At 32.0% G+C, this 20,011-nt stretch overlaps 1 protein-coding gene across 1 annotated transcript; it reads left to right on the forward strand.

Annotated features, from left to right (window-relative positions):
- Positions 1-429: 429 nt before the first annotated feature.
- LOC142355064 (uncharacterized) lies at positions 430-7,932 on the forward strand (the record flags this gene model as incomplete). The annotated part of the gene is made up of 2 exons (XM_075407345.1): positions 430-593; positions 7,648-7,932. Coding segments are annotated over 2 exons (335 nt in total), but the record flags the coding sequence as incomplete, so codon positions are not given.
- Positions 7,933-20,011: the final 12,079 nt, after the last annotated feature.

Below are 20,011 nucleotides of genomic sequence, written 5' to 3' on the forward strand. Positions count from 1 at the left end.
AAATGTTTGTTGTTGCTATTTGATGTTTTTGTTTGACTTGTCTCGTAGTCTTATTAATGGCAGTTCTCATCGGCCCTAACGTGGCCTTATAAATGATGAGTTATTTGAGTTGGAAGCAATTTTTTAATTCATAGACCAATTGCTTTCGATCAGCATGTGAAAATTTTTGAAAGTTTTCTATCTCCTTCTCATTTTGGTGGACAATTTAGCCAATATTGATGACAAGCTAGGTTGGAACATTACGTGCTAACGCACATTAACAAGCCTCCTTCTTAATTCTATACTTATAGTTGCCTGCAGAGAATAGCATTTCTCAAAATTCCGAAAAAACTTCTTGTAAACAATAATGAACCTCAACTAGCACGAACTGCTAGAATAAGAGTAAACAATTTTTCAGCAACTCCTGATATTTATAGGGTATGTTTTCAGGAACTCAACTCTCTACGAAGCAAGGTTCATCCAAGGTAGTGAAAGCAATCTGCGAGTATGCTTCGATAGAGTTCACGGAATCTCTGTTGACATGGATGCCAACGGATGGTCTGGACTCCTCTTGGATCTTACCGAAATGCCTGGAAAATTCCGACATGCTTCAGGCATTTAAATTTATGCGCCAAAAATTTTCATCATCCTTAATAATTTATTCAAAAACTGATTCAAGTCCCTAAGCGTTTTTTCATAAATGTTTGCCTAGCTTGATATAAGATAGGGACAAGTCACTTCAATTAAAAGACATCAATTATTTTTCACTGTGGTAGGTGTATGAAATTTTCCGCTCTCTGCTTTAAACAAACTTTCTTACTGAAAAAATAGCAGTCATTCAAAGATACCAAACCTGATTTCTTGTTGCTTGATCGTGGTTACATCACTAGAAAAAACTACTAAAAAATCATACATGATGCTTTAATGATTACTAAGAATCGTACAACTATTTTTCATAAATCTCCTTGCCATTTGCTTTTTTTAATTTTATTTGGTCTCTTGGTAAGGCATCATTTTTGTGACTCCCCGATATCCCTTTGTGATCCGCCAGAAGACCTTAACGTACAATATCATTTGCCAAGCTGGGCACTAAAAAAGAATAAGTCCAAATATATAACTAAAGTTTTGATATTATCTGAAGCCAGTTAGGGCCTATTAATGCTCATTTTTAAGGAAAATTTAAATGAAATTTTTTCAAACAACCTCAAATTTTTTTGTGAATATGTTCAAATTGCAAAGGTTTTCTAGCGAACACAATGAATCAAATGTAGATTGCAGATGCGATGAAATCTTTTAATATTTCCTCTAACTAATTTATACAGGAATTTCTGGCAGCCGTCAATGTTTTATTCATCATATATACCCTTTTATAATTTCCAAGAAATTTTTTCAACGTCGATAGAAAACTAAGATTATACAGTTTTTAGGCCTTGAAAAATTTTGTATGATCCCTTTATGACCTCTAGGAAATCCCATATGATCCTTGTATGACTACCAAGATTTCATACAAATCATATATGACCTAGTATGATTACTAAGAATCATAAATTGCCCAGTATGACTATTAAGAATTTTGTATGATGAGCAACCCGGGACAATGTAAGATTATATATAGCATGGCACTTTTACCAGCCATCTCACCTGGCCTTAAATTTTGGCCTTGAAATTGAAAAAAAAATGTTTTAAAATTGCTTAGCATTAGTTTGAAGGATACCCGGGCCGAGGAATTTGGCCAAAATTATGTAAGATCAGCGGCAACTAGCGTTGACAAGTCGGAAAATTCACCGCAATTTTCCTACATAATTTTGCGTTGAATGCATTGAATTTAAAGACAAAAATTCAACGAATTCAGCGCAAAATTATGTAAGAAATGGCGGTGAATTTTCCGACTTGTCAACGCTAGTTGCCGCTGATCTTACATAATTAGCGTTGAATTTAGCGTAGATCTTACATATTTAGCGTTGAATTTAGCGCAGATCTTATATATTTTTGCGTTGAATTTAGCGTTGATCTTACAAAAAATCAACGCGTAGAACTCTGGGTATAGGACTCGAACCACTGACCTCCTGTTTACTTGTCGCCTCTTCTACCATTGCGCCACCGTACCTTGGTTTCCTTAAGAGCCGAAATCCTTATAAAGCGTAGATCTTACATATTTTGCGTTGAATTTAGCGTAGATCTTACATATTTTGCGTAGATTTTAGCGTAGACCTTACATATTTTGCATTGAATTTAGCGTAGAACTTGCATATATTTCGTTGAATTTAGCCTAGATTTTACATATTTTTCGTTGAATTTAGCCGAGATCTTACATAATTTCAACGTATTCAACGCATTTATCATGTGAGAAGTACTGGGAAAAATTTAAAATTTTTTTAAGTTTTGAAAAAAATTTGAATTCCTAAAATGGTCTGAAATGGTTTTTGCATATATAAGAGAGCAAATGGTTATTTTTTGCAGACTTCATTTTTCTCAATTGTGCAGTATAGGGGTCGAAACAGTAAAAAAATTAATTTTTCGAAAAAAAACTTGAAAAATTTGAAATCTTCAAATGGCCTGAATTGGATTTTGCACTATAAAAGAGCACTAAAAAAGATTTTTTCTGACTTGTTACTCACCTTTGGAGTATAGGGTTCGAAATAGTGAAAAAACTAAATTTTCGAAAAAAAAACTTGAAAAAGTTTTGAAATCGTAAAATGATCTGAAACGGATTTTGCACTAAAAAAGAACACTAAAAAGTGATATTTCTCACCTGTGCAGTATCGGGTTGAAACAGTTAAAAAATTAACTTTTTGAAAAAAACTTGAAAAATTTGAAACCATAAAATGGTGTCAATTGGATTTTGCACTATAAAAGAGCACTAAAAAATGATTTTTCTCTGACTTCACATTTATCACCTTTGCAGCATAGGGGTCGAAACAGTGAATTTGATTTTTCGAAAAAAAAACTTGCAAAATTTTGAAATTGTAAAATGGTCTCAAATGGATTTTGCACTATAAAAGAGCACTAAAAAGTGGTTTTTTGCTGACTTCGCTTTTCTCACCTGTGAAGCATAGGGGTCGAAACAGTGAAAAAATTGACTTTTTGAAAAAACACTTGAAAAACTTTTGAAATCATAAAGTGGTCTGAAATGGAATTAAAAAAATTCAACCCTAAATTTGTAAGATCTATGCCAAAATTCTACGCAAAATATGTTAGATTGGTGTTGAAAGCGTTGAATTTATGCGAGATCTACGCTAAAATTCAACGCTAAATATGTAAGATCTACGTCAAAATTCAACGCAAAATTATGTAAGATTGGCGTTGAATGCGTTGAATTTATGTAAGATCTACGCTAAATATGTAAGATCTACGCTAAAACTCAACGCTAAATATGTAAGATCTACGCCAAATTTTAATGCAAAATATGTAAGATTGGCGTTGAATGCGTTGAATTTATGTAAGATCTACGCTAAATTCAACGCTAAATATGTAAGATCTACGCCAATTTTTAATGCAAAATATGTAAGATTGGCGTTGAATGCGTTGAATTTATGTAAGATCTAATCTAAATTCAACGCTAATTACGTAAGATCGACGCTAAAATTCAACGCTAAATATGTAAGATCTACGCCAAAATTCAACGGAAAATTATGTAAGATTGGCGTTGAATGCGTTGAATTTATGTAAGATCTACGCTAAATTCAACGCTAAATATGTAAGATCTACGCTAAAATTCAACGCTAAATACGTAAGATCTACGCCAAACTTCAATGCAAAATTTGTAAGATTGGCGTTGAATGCGTTGAATTTATGTAATATCTACGCTAAATTCAACGCTAAATATGTAAGGTCTACGCTAAAATTCAACGCTAAATATGTAAGATCTACGCCAAATTTTAATGCAAAATATGTAAGATTGGCGTTGAATGCATTGAATTTGTGTAAGATCTACGCTAAATTCAACGCTAAATACTTAAGATCTACGCTAAAATTCAACGCTAAATATATAAGATCTACGCCAAATTTCAACGGAAAATTATGTAAGATTGGCGTTGAATGCGTTGAACATATGTAAGATCTACGCTAAATTCAACGCTAAATATGTAAGATCTACGCTAAATTTCAACGCTAAATATGTAAGATGTACGCCAAAGTTCAACGGAAAATTATGTAAGATTGGCGTTGAATGCATTGAACTTATGTAAGATCTACGCTAAATTCAACGCTAAATACGTAAGATCTACGCTAAAATTCAACGCTAAATATGTAAGATCTACGCCAAAATTCAACGGAAAATTATGTAAGTTGGCGTTGAATGTATTGAATTTGTGTAAGATCTACGCTAAATTCAACGCTAAATATGCAAGATCTACGTTAAAATTCAACGCTAAATATGTAACATCTACGCCAAATTTCAACGCAAAATATGTAAGATTGGCGTTGAATGCGTTGAATTTATGTAAGATCTACGCTAAATTCAACGCTAAATACGTAAGATCTACGCTAAATTCAACGCTAAATATGTAAGATCTACGCTAAAATTCAACGCTAAATATGTAAGATCTTCGCCAAATTTCAACGAAAAATTTGTAAGATTGGCGTTGAATGCGTTGAATTTATGTAATATCTACTCTAAATTCAACGCTAAATATGTAAGATCTACGCTAAAGTTCAACGCTAAATATGTAAGATCTACGCCAAATTTTAATGCAAAATATGTAAGATTGGCGTTGAATGCGTTGAATTTACGTAAGATCTACGCTAAATTCAACGCTAAATACGTAAGATCTACGCTAAAATTCAACGCTAAATATGTAAGATCTGCGCCAAAATTCAACGGAAAATTATGTAAGATTGGCGTTGAATGCGTTGAATTTATGTAAGATCTACGCTAAATTCAACGTTAAATATGTAAGATCTACGCTAAAATTCAACGCTAAATATGTAAGATCTACGCCAAATTTCAAGGCAAAATATGTAAGATTGGCGTTGAATGCGTTGAATTTATGTAAGATCTACGCTAAATTCAACGCTAAATATGTAAGATCTACGCTAAAATTCAACGCTAAATATGTAAGATCTACGCCAAATCTTAATGCAAAATATGTAAGATTGGCGTTGAATGAGTTGAATTTATATAAGATCTACGCTAAATTCAACGCTAAATACGTAAGATCTACGCTAAAACTCAACGCTAAATATGTAAGATCTACGCCAAAATTCAACGGAAAATTTTGTAAGATTGGCGTTGAATGCATTGAATTTATGTAAGATCTACGCTAAATTCAACGCTAAATATGTAAGATCTACGCTAAAATTCAACGCTAAATATGTAAGATCTACGCCAAATTTCAACGCAAAATATGTAAGATTGGCGTTGAATGCGTTGAATTTATGTAAGATCTACGCTAAATTCAACGCTCAATATGTAAGATCTACGCTAAAATTCAACGCTAAATATGTAAGACCTACGCCAAATTTCAACGCAAAATATGTAAGATGGGCGTTGAATGCGTTGAATTTATGTAAGCTCTACGCTAAATTCAACGCTAAAAATGTAAGATCTACGCTAAAATTCAACGCTAAATATGTAAGATCTACGCCAAATTTTAATGCAAATTATGTAAGGTTGGCGTTGAATGCGTTGAATTTATGTAAGATCTACGCTAAATTCAACGTTAAAAACGTAAGATCTACGCTAAAATTCAACGCTAAATATGTAAGATCTACGCTAAAATTCAACGCTAAATATGTAAGATCTACGCCAAATTTCAACGCAAATTATGTAAGATTGGCGTTGAATGCGTTGAATTTATGTAAGATCTGCGCTAAATTCAACGCTAAATATGTAAGATCTACGCTAAAATTCAACGCTAATAATGTAAGATCTACGCCAAAATGCAACGCAAAATTATGTAAGATTGGCGTTGAATGCGTTGAATTTATGTAAGATCTACGCTAAATTCAACGCTAAATATGTAAGATCTACGCTAAAATTCAACGCTAAATATGTAAAATCTACGCCAAATTTCAACTCAAAATATGTAAGATTGGCGTTGAATGCATTGAATTTATGTAAGATCTACGCTAAATTCAACGCTAATTATATAAGATCTACGCTAAGATTCAACGCTAAATATGTAAGATCTACGCCAAATTTCAACGCAAAATATGTAAGATTGGCGTTGAATGCGTTGAATTTATGTAAGATCTACGCTAAATTCAACGCTAAATATGTAAGATCTACGCTAAAATTCAACGCTAAATATGTAAGATTTACGCCAAATTTTAATGCAAAATATGTAAGATTGGCGTTGAATGCGTTGAATTTATGTAAGATCTACGCTAAATTCAACGCTAATTATGTAAGATCTACGCTAAAGTTCAACGCTAAATATGTAAGATCTACGCCAAATTTCAACGCAAAATATGTAAGATTGGCGTTGAATGCGTTGAATTTATGTAAGATCTACGCTAAACTCAACGCTAAATATGTAAGATCTACGCTAAAATTCAACGCCAAATATGTAAGATCTACGCCAAATTTTAATGCAAAATATGTAAGATTGGCGTTGAATGCGTTGAATTTATGTAAGATCTACGCTAAATTCAAAGCTTAATATGTAAGATCTACGCTAAAATTCAACGCTAAATATTTGAGATCTACGCCAAATTTCAACGCAAAATATATAAAATTGGCGTTGAATGCGTTGAATTTATGTAAGATCTACACTAAATTCAACGCTAAATATGTAAGATCTACGCTAAAATTCAACGGTAAATATGTAAGATCTACGCCAAAATTCAACGCAAAATTATGTAAGATTGGCGTTGAATGCGTTGAAATTATGTAAGATCTACGCTAAATTCATCGCTAAATATGTAAGATCTACGCTAAAATTGAACGCTAAATATGTAAGATCTACGCCAAATTTTAATGCAAAATATGTAAGATTGGCGTTGAATGCGTTGAATTTATGTAAGATCTACGCTAAATTCAACGCGAAATACGTAAGATCTACGCTAAAATTCAACGCTAAATATGTAAGATCTACGCCAAAATTCAACGGAAAATTATGTAAGATTGGCGTTGAATGCGTTGAATTTATGTAAGATCTACGCTAAATTCAACGCTAAATATGTAAGATCTACGCTAAAATTCAACGCTAAATATGTAAGATCTACGCCAAATTTCAACGCAAAATATGTAAGATTGGCGTTGAATGCGTTGAATTTATGTAAGATCTCCGCTAAATTCAACGCTAAATATGTAAGATCTACGTTAAAAATTCAACGCTAAATATGTAAGATCTACGCCAAAATTCAACGCAAAATTATGTAAGATTGGCGTTGAATGCGTTGAATTTATGTAAGATCTACGCTCAAGCGTAGATCTTACATAAATTCAACGCATTCAACGCCAATCTTACATAATTTTGCGTTTTTTAGCGTTGACACCTCGGCCCGGGTAAAATTTGCTCTCATTGCATGACCTCTGCATGAAGCACTTGTTTTCAACAACTGTTATTGCAATCACTGTATTGCAATAAATTGCAAAAATTGATTGTTCAAAAGCCTTTGGGGTTTAATATTATAGTAATTCAAATTTAAATTAAACCTAGTTTATCTATGATGATTTTCAAGGTTCTTCTAAAGGCGCATAGACGCAAGTATCTACAAATTTAGGGTTTCTTTGCAAAAGCAAATTCTTCAACTTCGTTTGCAGACTCGGAGGAGAGAGTAGTAGATCTTGACGAACTGGCAAAAGACAATCCAAAAATGGTAGAAGACATCAGAGCATGCAAGCCACTTTATCAGAGGATCATCAGTATGCCCTACATGTTCAAAATCGACTGAATTTATTCACAAAACAAACATAACAAACTTACTTTCCAAAAGAATCAAATTGTTTAAATTAGTATCATTCAAGGAAAATTCAAGAAAGAATTCAGTATCATTCAGTAACATTCATAGTATCATTAAAGAAAGAACTTCTTATTATGACCATTTCTTATAATCACCGAAACTTTAAGTTTTTTCCAAATTTCCTCTATCTCACTGTTCCTCTATCTTTTCCCCAAATGCTAGATTTTACTCTATCTTATCACAAATTTGCAGGTATTTTTCCTGGTGAGATTCCTGGATCTTTCCTGCAAAATATGGGAATCTTAGCTGGATCAACTCCGGGAAAGTGCTTAATTGAGAGTAGAGAACCGTTTCGGAAACAACTCAAAAGGAATACCAGGGTTTAGACCTCGACATGCTAAAAGACCCAAAAATTCAGCTTGTGATTTGTGTCAACATTTGCTTTCGGTCGACGTTTACTGTTAAAAAATTCCTCCTCCACACAAGTAATGTAAGCATAACTATTTGTATGGATTTTCACAAGTCGATTAAATTGCTTAAACCTAACAGCTCATGACTTCTGTTATTATTCCCCCGCGTCATGAATTAGCCGCCGTCAGTCTCTCAAACGTCTATTATATAGGCGCTCTCCTTTTTACAATTCAAAGAATTTGAATTGTATTGGGGCGCTGTCTTTTTTTTACGACACGAAGAGGAGTATTGGTTTAGGGTTTTTTTACCGGAAATACTTTTCGTTCAGACGGCATTTTGACCTAAAAGCGAAAGAGTAAAATTGACGAGCGAACTAACTTTTTCTGAGCGAAAGAAGTTTTTTGATCACGCGCTTCGATCAGTGAATGACTTTTCGATTTTGAAAAGTATTTTTTGTTAGAATGCCGCCTATAGATAACCATTTCTAGCCGTTTTTACGACTCGAAGAGGAGTATTGGTTTTCTTAAGGTTTTTTTTTTACCGGAAGTACTATTCGTTCAGACGATGTTTTGACCTAAAAGCGAAAGCGAGTAAAATTGCAGTGTGAACTAATTTTTTTCTGAGCGAGAGAAGTTTTTTGATCATGCGCTGAGTTTAGTGAAAGACTTTTTGGCATTGAAAAGTAGTTTTTGACTGAATGGCACATATAGATAACCGTTTTTAGCCGTTTTTTCGTCTAAGTGGCCTAGTTTTTTTGCTTGTATTTTGGTTTTTTGTATAAATAATTTTTAATTGATGCTATGTTGAAATGTAAACCCCAGAAATTGATAGCACATTATTTTGCATAGCCTGAAATTGCGTTTCAAATGCGAAATTGGCACATATTTCTTGATTTTTTAGTTAATTTTTGTCTTTTTTTTCTATTCATTTCTTCATTTTTGGATCTTTTAGCTGTTTTTTGTCAAAAATCAGTTAATATGGCAACTTCCCTTTGATAATTCATATACTCAATGCCTCTTTCTACCTCGATGTAATTTTGTTTCACAAAATTGTACATTTGCTAATCCGATTTTCGTAGTTTTTTGCCAATTTTTTTAAGTTTTTTGTTTGTATTTTGCTTTTAAACACTAGAAATAGTATTTTGGGAAACACGAGGGACTTTAATTTCGTTTCAATAAAAATGAATTATTTTTTGGTTTTAAATTTTTGAAAAAACAGAAATTTTTTTTCATAAATGCAGTCTTGAATATTTTTTTGACCACTTTTTTTGCAAAATGTTTCATTGTTTCGCATGTCTGAATTCTGCTTTTTCTTGTTTTATTCTCATGACCAAGTTGGATTTTTGTCTCGAATGACTCGTTGTCTTTCCTATGTCTCGAATGCTGATCAATGAAATGTACTCGTTTTTCTTGATTTTTTTAAGTTTGATTTTTAACTTTCAAAAATCAAGAATTGGTCTTTTTGTTGCGGTGTTCCTAACATTGTGTCCATATTCTTTACATTCTCGTTTGTATCATTCTAGTTTTGTCCTGGCATCTACTTTTATATTCGTTATTTTGACTTTTTCAGTTGTTAAAAAATTGAATGAATTCAGCTTTTTCTTAGATCTTGGTTTCTTCGGTTTGCAATTGATTTAATTCAAAATAAAGCAGTACTGGGAGTTTGCTAGAAAGTCTTTTCCAACATTTCTACTTATTACTATTCATTGCGATTTTCTTCCGGGCTTGGTATTGTTTTTAGACGATTTTTTGCCTTTGAATATTATTCTGTTGCTTTTGTTTTTCTATGATTAATTTAATTTTTGAATTAGTATGAAATCATGTTGTCTAGCATATATACAACAAGGAAGAATCATGTATTATTTTTGTCTTAATTGCCGTGATTAGAAATCTAATTGCAGTGGTTCTCTGATTCTCAATTTTGAGCACTCTTTTTTGAATAATTTTGACTTTCCTGTCTTTTTTGAAAAGTTTTTATCTGCCGTTTGCTTTCGCGATCTTTTTTGAGATTAGAATCAATAATTATCTGAGGGCAATTGATGGCCCTGTTAGCTTTGTCAGGTTATCAGTTTTTTGACCATCCTAAAAATTTCAGACTTTAACGTTACCAAACGTTTTCAATAATAAAATTTTGCTGCATTTTCTTTCTCTTGGTGACAGTGGTTTAAATTTGACCGATTTTTAGATCAGACCCGGGGAGGTATTGAGTTAATGGTTCAATACAAAAGTTAATGGTTCAGCTTTTTTCTGAAGTTTTGGTGATTCGAGTCGCTTCCGGAATTCTTCCGGCTATGTTTTTTTGTTCATTTGGTTCAATTTTTTCGCTTATAACTTAGTTTTTTTAAAGAAATAATTTTTAATAGAAGCTGTATTGAATTGTGAACCCCTGAAATTGATAACAAAGTGTTTTGCAGAGTCTAATAACGCGTTTTAAATTCTAAATGATCACATATTCCCCAATTTTTTTAATTCGTTTTTGGCATTTTATAAATTAATTTCTTCATTTTGTTGAATATTTTGATTATTTTGAAGATTATTCTTCAGCTATTCTGCTGATTTTGTCAGTTTGCGGTTTTTGGCCCATTATTTTGTTTAATGAATTTATTGGAAATTAAATAAAGCCTTACGCCTTTAGGCTCCATTCACTATAGATGATGCAAGTTTCTTTTATTATAAAGTTGTCTCTTTCTATGCAATTTTCAAAAAAAATGTGAAAGTTTACACAATTTTTGCTCATTCCTCTTTATCTTCAAAAATAGATTGTTTGTAAATTCATCTAAGCTTGGCTGATTCTTTATGGTTATATAACTTGTTTTCATTGCATGAAACAACGGTATTCGTTTGTATGTGTACTTGTACTACAGGGGAATTAAATTCATTTTTCCTAATTATTCATGTTATTTTATTCTGTCAGAATTATTTGTTCTTTGACCTAAGACTGATGTTTCTTCTGCATTGATGATTTCAGAATAGAGATAATAGCTATATGAATAGGCAGTTTTTTGTAGGATATGAGTTTGAGTCGTTTCCGGAATTCTTCCAGCTATGTTTTTTTAACATCTGTTCACACATTTTAATGATTTTTGATGTCAAATCGGGGTAGCGATTTTTGTCTTGACGAAACAGTAAATAAAGTGAAAAAGCGAGTGGTTTTGCGGCGCAAAATTTTTTCGCTTTAATTTTAAAGTAGAGTGAGAAAACGGTGTTTGAGCGAGAATTCTTTTTCTCGCTAGTTGTTTTTAAGTTCACAAGTGGCAATGTCGCTTTGAATTTTACTGTTTTTTTGAATTTTTGAATCGAATTTTTTTCTAAATGGTTTTTCTATTCCATTCATAAATAGTTTTAGGCCTGGGTTCTTTTGCTTGAACCAAATTTTTCGCTAGTGGTTTTTTCGTTTACATGAGGCATTTTGATATTGATTTCGTTTTTTTTTAAAAATTTTTAACTGATTTCTTTAGAATTGGTTTTCCCAATTCACTCATGGTCTTTTCTAGGTATAGTTTTTTGTTTAGGCAATGAAAATTTTTTGAATTGTATTACAAGGATTGTCCTGCTATGTTTTTTAATTCGCTTTACTTTTTGATCACGCTTTTCGTTTCACATAAGTCACGACTTTCACGTTTGACTTCTAACTTACCTCATTCACTGTTTCAACTGAATGCTTTTTAAATCCATTCACTCAATGAATTACGCAAGATAGCGATTACAGTCAAGGTCAAAAGAGCAAAACCAAAAAAACGTGATAAACCGATAAAGCCCGGTCATCAAGTCAAACTGCATTAGGTTGTCAAAGTTCATTAGAACTATTGCTAGCTGATATTAGTATTAAGCTTAACACCCTTCAGTTTAGAAGCTGAAGCATGTGTAGGTTTAGAATCTAACCGAAACTGCACACTGAATTAGAAAAATTTTTGAAACTGAGGAAAAATTTGTCTCAATTTCAATCCTTTCTTTCCTTTTCTGTTTCAATCCCGATGTGCGTCAACGGCGGCTATTTTCCGGTAATCTGCCGGCTATGTTTTTTTGTTTTCTAATGTTATCCCCAGTATAAATTCTACAAATTTCAGCTCGACTCACTAGGAACAAATGTTTGTTGATTGATTCTTGAACTCAATTTTTGTTCAAGAACATTAAAAATAGGAGGCCTTTTTCAACACAGAATTCTGAACTCTCAAACATAAGAAACGTGAAAAATTGTAACTATTTTAAGACTTGAAGTGACTTTTTTATTCAAAGATTGATTAAAAATTTCATATGCCTTTCCATGTAACTTGCCTCCGTGATATGTCTCCGAGATATCGGTTGGTCAAAATCAAATTGACTAAAAGCTCAAACACAAAAAACGGAAATTTGTTGCAAAACAATAAGTAAGCAAATCTACAACCTGGCAAAAATGCAACTGCTAAGCCGTCATCTATTTAGCACATTTATAGTGCAAAAAATTCAAAATATTGGATGGTTATACTCAATTTTTTGGAATCCCTATTGTTGGTTATTGTGTTCATTTTTTTGGAATCTCTAACGAAATAATATGATTGCCGATTCATTTTTAATAGAACGGCTTCTTTCTTTGAAAATATTTCTTCGTAACCATCGGAGAAATACGTCATAGAAGTTTTCTTCTATTGGTAAAAACTACATATATTTTAAATTCTTGAATTTGAAATTTGGAAAAGCAAGATGAAAAAATGAGGCTCAGAAAATCAGACCCAACTATCTCAACGAAAAAAAATCTAAAAATCTCTAGTCGTAAATCAGATAAAATTTGTCCTTAACGACGATATCACATATGTATCTCTCAGAAAAACTGAACTTGAGAAGTGCCCAATAATTACTGCTGCTAAATGTTTTCTAATCGAAAATAGGCTGAAGAAAACAAAAAATGATATGGAAATTGTTTAAAACTCAATTTGCAACTTGACTCAAACCAAATTGTCTAAATGATCGGCGACTTGATTGTTTAGAAATCTTGATTAATCTTTGTAGATGGCCAATCCTTTAATCCGTTATTTTTAATCGTACATAACGAAGAAATATCACCCCTATCTTGGATTATACTCCTTGGCAAAAACAATTAAATTTGAGTGTAGATATCCTTTAAAGTATCAGTAACTAGATAGTGAAAGACTATTAATGTTATTCTGAAAAAAAAACATTGTATTTCAAAGAGGTCTTGCGTTTTAACATTCTTACAGCGCCTTAAAACAGCCTGTAATTTAAGGCAACCTTGTTCTAAATTCTGTTTCCCGTATAGTTCTAATTATTGAAAAACACTTTTTTGCTGCTCAGTTTCATATTCTTGAAGAAAAATCACCAACGTTACCATGGTCGAATTGGCACATTGAAATATGTCTCATTATACTAGCATAAATTTTTGATCTCCTGTAAAAGAAAGATTGAAAAATGGTAACGAAATTCCGATTCTCCGATCCCGAAACGCACAAACGTTGAAATCTCGGTATGAGCAAACAAAGTTGTCTCTGAATTTCGAGGGGTTTCTCAACGCATAAAAATTTATTATCAGTGGTTCAACTTGTCGAAATCTCATTATGTTTTGATGAATACAATTACCCCACACACTTATTTTGACGTACTTCACTTCAAGTTTGCAAAATTACACCATATGTTTTCCCAGTTATGACTTTGTTTTAATCAATTTAAGTTAAATTAGGACTCCATCTCGCTGTCTTCCGAATTTTAATTTCTGCTAAGCTGTCATCCATTTAGCACATTTAAAATGCAAAAAATTCAAAATATTGGATGGTTATACTCATTGTGTTCAATTTTTTTGGAGTCCTTAACGACATAATATGATTGCCGATTCACTCTCAATAGAACGGCTTCTTTCTTTGAAAATGTGTCCTCGTAACCATCGGAGAAATATGTCATAAAAGTTTTCTTCTAAGTGTAAAAACTACATATATTTTAAATTCTTCAATTTGAAATGTGGAAAAAGCAAGAAGAAAAAAAAGGCTCAGAAAATCAGACCCAACTATCTCAACGGAAAAAATCAAAAAATCTCTAGTCGTAAATCAAATAAAATTTGTCCTTTACGACGATATCACATATGTATCTCTCAGAAAAACTGCACTTAAGAAGTGCCCAATAATTACTGCTGGTAAATGTTTTTTAATAGAAAGAGGCTGAAGAAAGACAAAAATTGATATGGAAACTGTTTAAAATTCAATTTGCAGCTTGAATCAAACGAAATGTCCAAATGATCGGCGACCTGATTGTTTAGAAATCTTGATTAATCTTGGTAGATGGCCAATCCTTTAATACGCTATTTTTAATCGTACATAACAAAGAAATATCACCCCTATCTTGGATTATACTCCTTGGCAAATACAATTAAATTTGAGTGTAGATATCCTTTAAAGTATCAGTAACTATATAGTGAAAGACTATTCATGGTTATTCTGAAAGAAACATTGTATTTCAAAGAGGTCTTGCGTTTTAACATTTTTACAGCGCCTTAAAACAGCCTATAATTTAAGGCAACCTGGTTCTAAATCCTGTTTTCCGTATAGTTCTAAATAATGAAAAAAAATTTTTTGCTAATCAGCTTCATATTCTTGAAGAAAAATCACCAACGTTACCATGGTCGAATTGTCACATTGAAATATGTCTCATTATACTTGCATAAATTTTTGATCTCCTGTAAAAGAAAGATTGAAAAATAGTATCGAAATTCCGATTCTCCGATCCCGAAACGCACAAACATTGAAATCTCCGTCTGAGCAAACAAAGTTGTCTCTGAATTTCGAGGGGTTTCTCAACGCAAAAAAATTTATTATCAGTGGTTCAACTTGTCAAAATCTCATTTTCTGTTGATGAATACAATTTCCCTACACACTTATTTTGACGTATTTCACTTCAAGTTTGCAAAATTACACCATATGTTTTCTCAGTTTTGACTTTGTTTTAATCAATTTAAGTTAAACTAGGACTCCATCTCGCTGTCTTCCGATATTTAATTTGTGCTAAGCCGTCATCCATTTAGCACATTTATAATGCAAAAAATTCAAAATGTTGGATGGTTATACTCATTGTGTTCAATTTTTTTGGAGTCCTTTACGACATAATATGATTGCCGATTCACTCTCAATAGAACGGCTTCTTTCTTTGAAAATATTTCTTCGTAACCATCGGAGAAATATGTCATAAAAGTTTTCTTCTAAGTGTAGAAACTACATATATTTTAAATTTTTCAATTTGAAATGTGGAAAAGCAAGATGAAAAAATAACGCTCAGAAAATCAGTCCCAACTATCTCAACGAAAAAAATCAAAAAATCTCTAGTCGTAAATCAAATAAAATTTGTCATTTACGACGATATCACATATGTATCTCTCAGAAAAACTGCACTTGAGAAGTTCCCAATAATCACTGTTGCTAAATGTTTTCTAATAAAAATAGGCTGAAGAAAGACAAAAAATGATATGGAAATTGTTAAAAATTCAATTTGCAACTTGAATCAAACGAAATGTCCAAATGATCGGCGACTTGATTGTTTATAAATCCTGATTAATCTTGGCAGATGGCCAATCCTTTAATACGCTATTTTTAATCGGACATAACAAAGAAATATTACCCCTATCTTGGATTATACTACTTGGCAAATACAATTAAATTTGAGTGTAGATATCCTTTAAAGTATCAGTAACTATATAGTGAAAGACTATTCATGGTTATTCTGAAAAAAAAACATTGTATTTCAAAGAGGTCTTGCGTTTTAACATTTTTACAGCGCCTTAAAACAGCCTATAATTTAAGGCAACCTGGTTCTAAATCCTGTTTTCCGTATAGTTCTAATTAATGAAAAACACTTTTTTGCTGCTCAGCTTCATATTCTTGAAGAAAAATCACCAACGTTACCATGGTCGAATTGTTACATTGAAATATGTCTCATTATACTTGCATAAATTTTTGATCTCCTGTAAGAGAAAGATTGAAAAATAGTAACGAAATTCCGATTCTCCGATCCCGAAACGCACAAACGTTGAAATCTCGGTCTAAGCAAACAAAGTTGTCTCTGAATTTCGAGGGGTTTCTCAACGCATAAAAATTTATTATCAGTGGTTCAACTTGTCGAAATCTCATTTTGTTTTGATGAATACAATTTCCCTACACACTTTTTTTGACGTAATTCACTTCAAGTTTGCAAAATTACACCATATGTTTTCTCAGTTATGACTTTGTTTTAATCAATTTAAATTAAATTATGACTCCATCTCGCTGTCTTCCGAATTTTAATTTGTGTTGCGATTTCCATTCACAAACTTGTCTCACGTTTTTGCTCATTTTTTCTCACATTAATTTGATCACAGTTGCCATTTTGTCTCATTAAATGAAAAATGAATTATGTTACCTGATTTTTTGTTATTTGGTCTCACTTTACAGTTTTATCATACTTAATATGTCATTTCATCACTCAATCTATAGTTAACATATTGTTTTTACAGCAAATTCAATTAAACGCCCATTAATTCTCAATAGGTTAAGATAAATAACACGTCGGTGAACTAAAAACAAAGCAAGAGCTCGACAATTGGTATTTGTATAAAAAATTCCGAACCTGCTCATTCAAAATTTTGACACAGTTGTTCACCAATTTAGGAATAGATAGAAAACTATGAGAAACTCTCATTTTGGTCAAAAATCTTCGGCCAATGCATTGGTCATACACTAATGAACGAATTTTAAACATTGCTTTGATCAAAAACTATTAAACTAATTATGTTACGCCGCAGTATAGGCCCGATGACACTTGCCATCAATGAGACTACAGGATAAGACAAGGAGGACGCACATATTGTTCCGACTCCGCTCATCCACATTCTTCACTTAATTGGCTACCAAATGATGAACACATAGAAAACTTTCAAAAACATACATATTGTCCAATGGAAAAAAATAAAGCCACGCTAGAGGGCCAATGAAATTTGCTGTTAATACGACTACTAGAAAAAACAATAATAAAAATCAAGCAACAAACATTAATCATAAAAAAATTATAACTACTTAGCATAGCTAATTAAAAAAATCATAACTTAATCGAACTCGCATCAGAAAAAAACCAAACCAAAACAATTTAACCTTGAAGTCATTAGGAAAGATATGGGAACTTTTTCTCGATAGTACTGGTTAACAGGTCGACAAAAAGAGCAGAGAGGCGCGAAGTTCAAAAATACGTTTCAGTTAACAATTAATTTCAGAGTTATTTGTGTCCTTAGATATCAACTGAAAACACTGAAAAAATCATTTATATCTCTATAGGAAGCAATTGAGGTATGTCAATATCCAATGTTCAATTGCGTTCAATTGCGTAAAAACCAATGAGACATACGATTATTGTTATAAATTTGAAAGAAAACAAAAACACTATAAGATGTGCAAATATTACAAAATCTAAAATTTTTTGAGATCTCCTAATAACAGTAAGATTACAGCCGAGAAACAAATGTTTGAAGCTACAACCGTTATAAAGATAAAATTGAAGCTCACTGGAAACGGGTTGTGACCTGTGTATACAGAGACTGAGCTACAAATCGACCATTAGTTTACTTTCGTTACCGACATTAATTTATAACACGCAGAAATTGGTCTTTGCCTGTCTTTACTGAGACTGCGCAGGAAGTTGAGAGAAATAAGATGAAATATGGTCTAAGCTCAAGCCAAAGCAGACATCAGATAACAACTAAAAGCATTGTCTAGATTGAATCACAACTTCTGAAAAGCTAATGGATCGTTGATTGGCCACACCAGGTCTTTGGGCTAAAAGAAATTTAACACAGTAAAGTAAAACGCAAGAAGTCCCTATAAATTTTACGAAAACTATTGGTCAGTGACATAAAAACCATGAGCTTAACTCTGAAACCATGATTTAATCTCGTTGGGCCTAAATTATTCTAAATAGTTTTTGTCATTAATTGAAGCCACGATTTAAAATTCTCGTCAGTAATTTACATAAGAAACCAATACATAGCGGAAACTTTTTGAAAAAAAAGGTCGCGCCCCATTAAAATCTTAAATTGTTTTATGGTAGGGATCCATGGTGAGATCATGATCAGCTCAGATATTGCTGCGCGTCTAACAAAACACTCATTTGTTCAAATGGTTGCAAAACAGATTAATTTTTTGAATTAAAATTTTTCAGTTTGTCAAAAAATTGTATTTTTTATATTTATCGAGTTTAAAATTGAAAAAATCTGGAAAAATTATAATTCCAGAAGATTCCTAAAGCCCGCGGAAGTAGAACTAGCTCTTTTTTGAGCTTGCAAAGATTATGGCCGCAGCTGTAGGGTGTCTACCTTTAGCAAATTTAAAGCAAGCGGTCTAAAAAAGCAAACTTGGTCCCAGTTTTGGCAAAAAAAGTCTGAATTTTGAAATTCTTTAATGCTAGCCAAAAATCTCGGATCGAACAATTCAGCAACCCTCTTTTATGTTTAGAGATAGAATTATTAACACTACAGTAAAAAATTTGAATATATTTTTGTAAAAATTGACAAAAATTCGGTCAGAAATACCGAAAATGTGAATAAAAACAGCTGAATTATATCTAATATTCACCAAATTTAAACCTCGATAACTCCTTATAATAAACAAAATTTGAAAAAAATTTTTAATTCCATATTCTACGCTGGAGGGGCTTTTCAATGATAACACTCACAACTCTCACGATGATTATATCAATCGGCCAAAACTGTCTGAACAAAAAAAATCATTTGAGTATATAGTTCCTCCCGTACTAAAGTGGGTCGGAACAAGAAACAAAATTGCAGTAGAGTTGAAAAAACATTAATTATACCTCAACTTAAATTTTAAAAAATGTCCCGGCATTTCAATAGAAAGTTGAATCGATGAATCCGTGATTATTTAGGCAACAAGCTGACGGAAAAGAACAAAAAAGAAAAGGCTTAAAAGTCTTCTAAAATTACTGAAACCAAAACATTTCAAAACTCATAACAGTCAAAAATTTAAACAAAAAATTAGTAAAGAGGTTCTCATGTAACCTTTTTTAAAGCCGATGAGAACTGTTATTAGTGAGACTAAGTCATATGAGCCAAATATTCGTTATTAAAGTTAAAACTCAAAACTTAACAAACATTTTCAAATACGCTTTTTATAAATTTTCAAAAGCATTATAGCCATTAACACCATAAACTTCTATCTGATGAGATAAATATGTTCATTTTTTCCTCATCGGGCTGTAAGTCAGGCTTCTCATCAAAAGCATATTTGTAAAAGTAAAAAATTCCATCAATTAAAACGAAAATCATAGTGAAAAAGCATAGTGTAAAAGTCAAAAAATCCATCAATTAAAACAAAAATCACGTAGAAAAACTGATGGTTGTTTTACAAGGAACAGTAACAACTCTGTCAAAGCCAACTTTCAAGATTACATCGATTTTAAACCTATAAGATCAAAATCAATTAAACTAGTACTTATTAGTTGAAGGCATAGAAATCAAAAACCCGAAGCTGCAAAAGGACAACCAGCCAGATCTAAAATTTTGGGTAAACATCAAAAGCAACAAATCTCTATGAGAACGCGAAGTATCAACGTCATAAAAGATTTACGAAAATATAACAAAACATTTTTTTCAGTAGAAAGAAATAGAGATTAATCATCGTCCTTAAATAAGTAAAGGTGCATTCAAAAGACCAAGATACCTGCAATTAAAAAGAAAATGAGAGAAAACAATCAACAGAACTGATTAACAGCAACAATGATAAATCACGACCAAAACTCAATATCCATTTTTTAAATAT

This window comes from Convolutriloba macropyga, unplaced genomic scaffold (assembly GCF_964194025.1).
Source record: "Convolutriloba macropyga unplaced genomic scaffold, txConMacr16.3 SCAFFOLD_4397, whole genome shotgun sequence".
Taxonomy (NCBI): Eukaryota; Metazoa; Xenacoelomorpha; order Acoela; family Convolutidae; genus Convolutriloba; species Convolutriloba macropyga.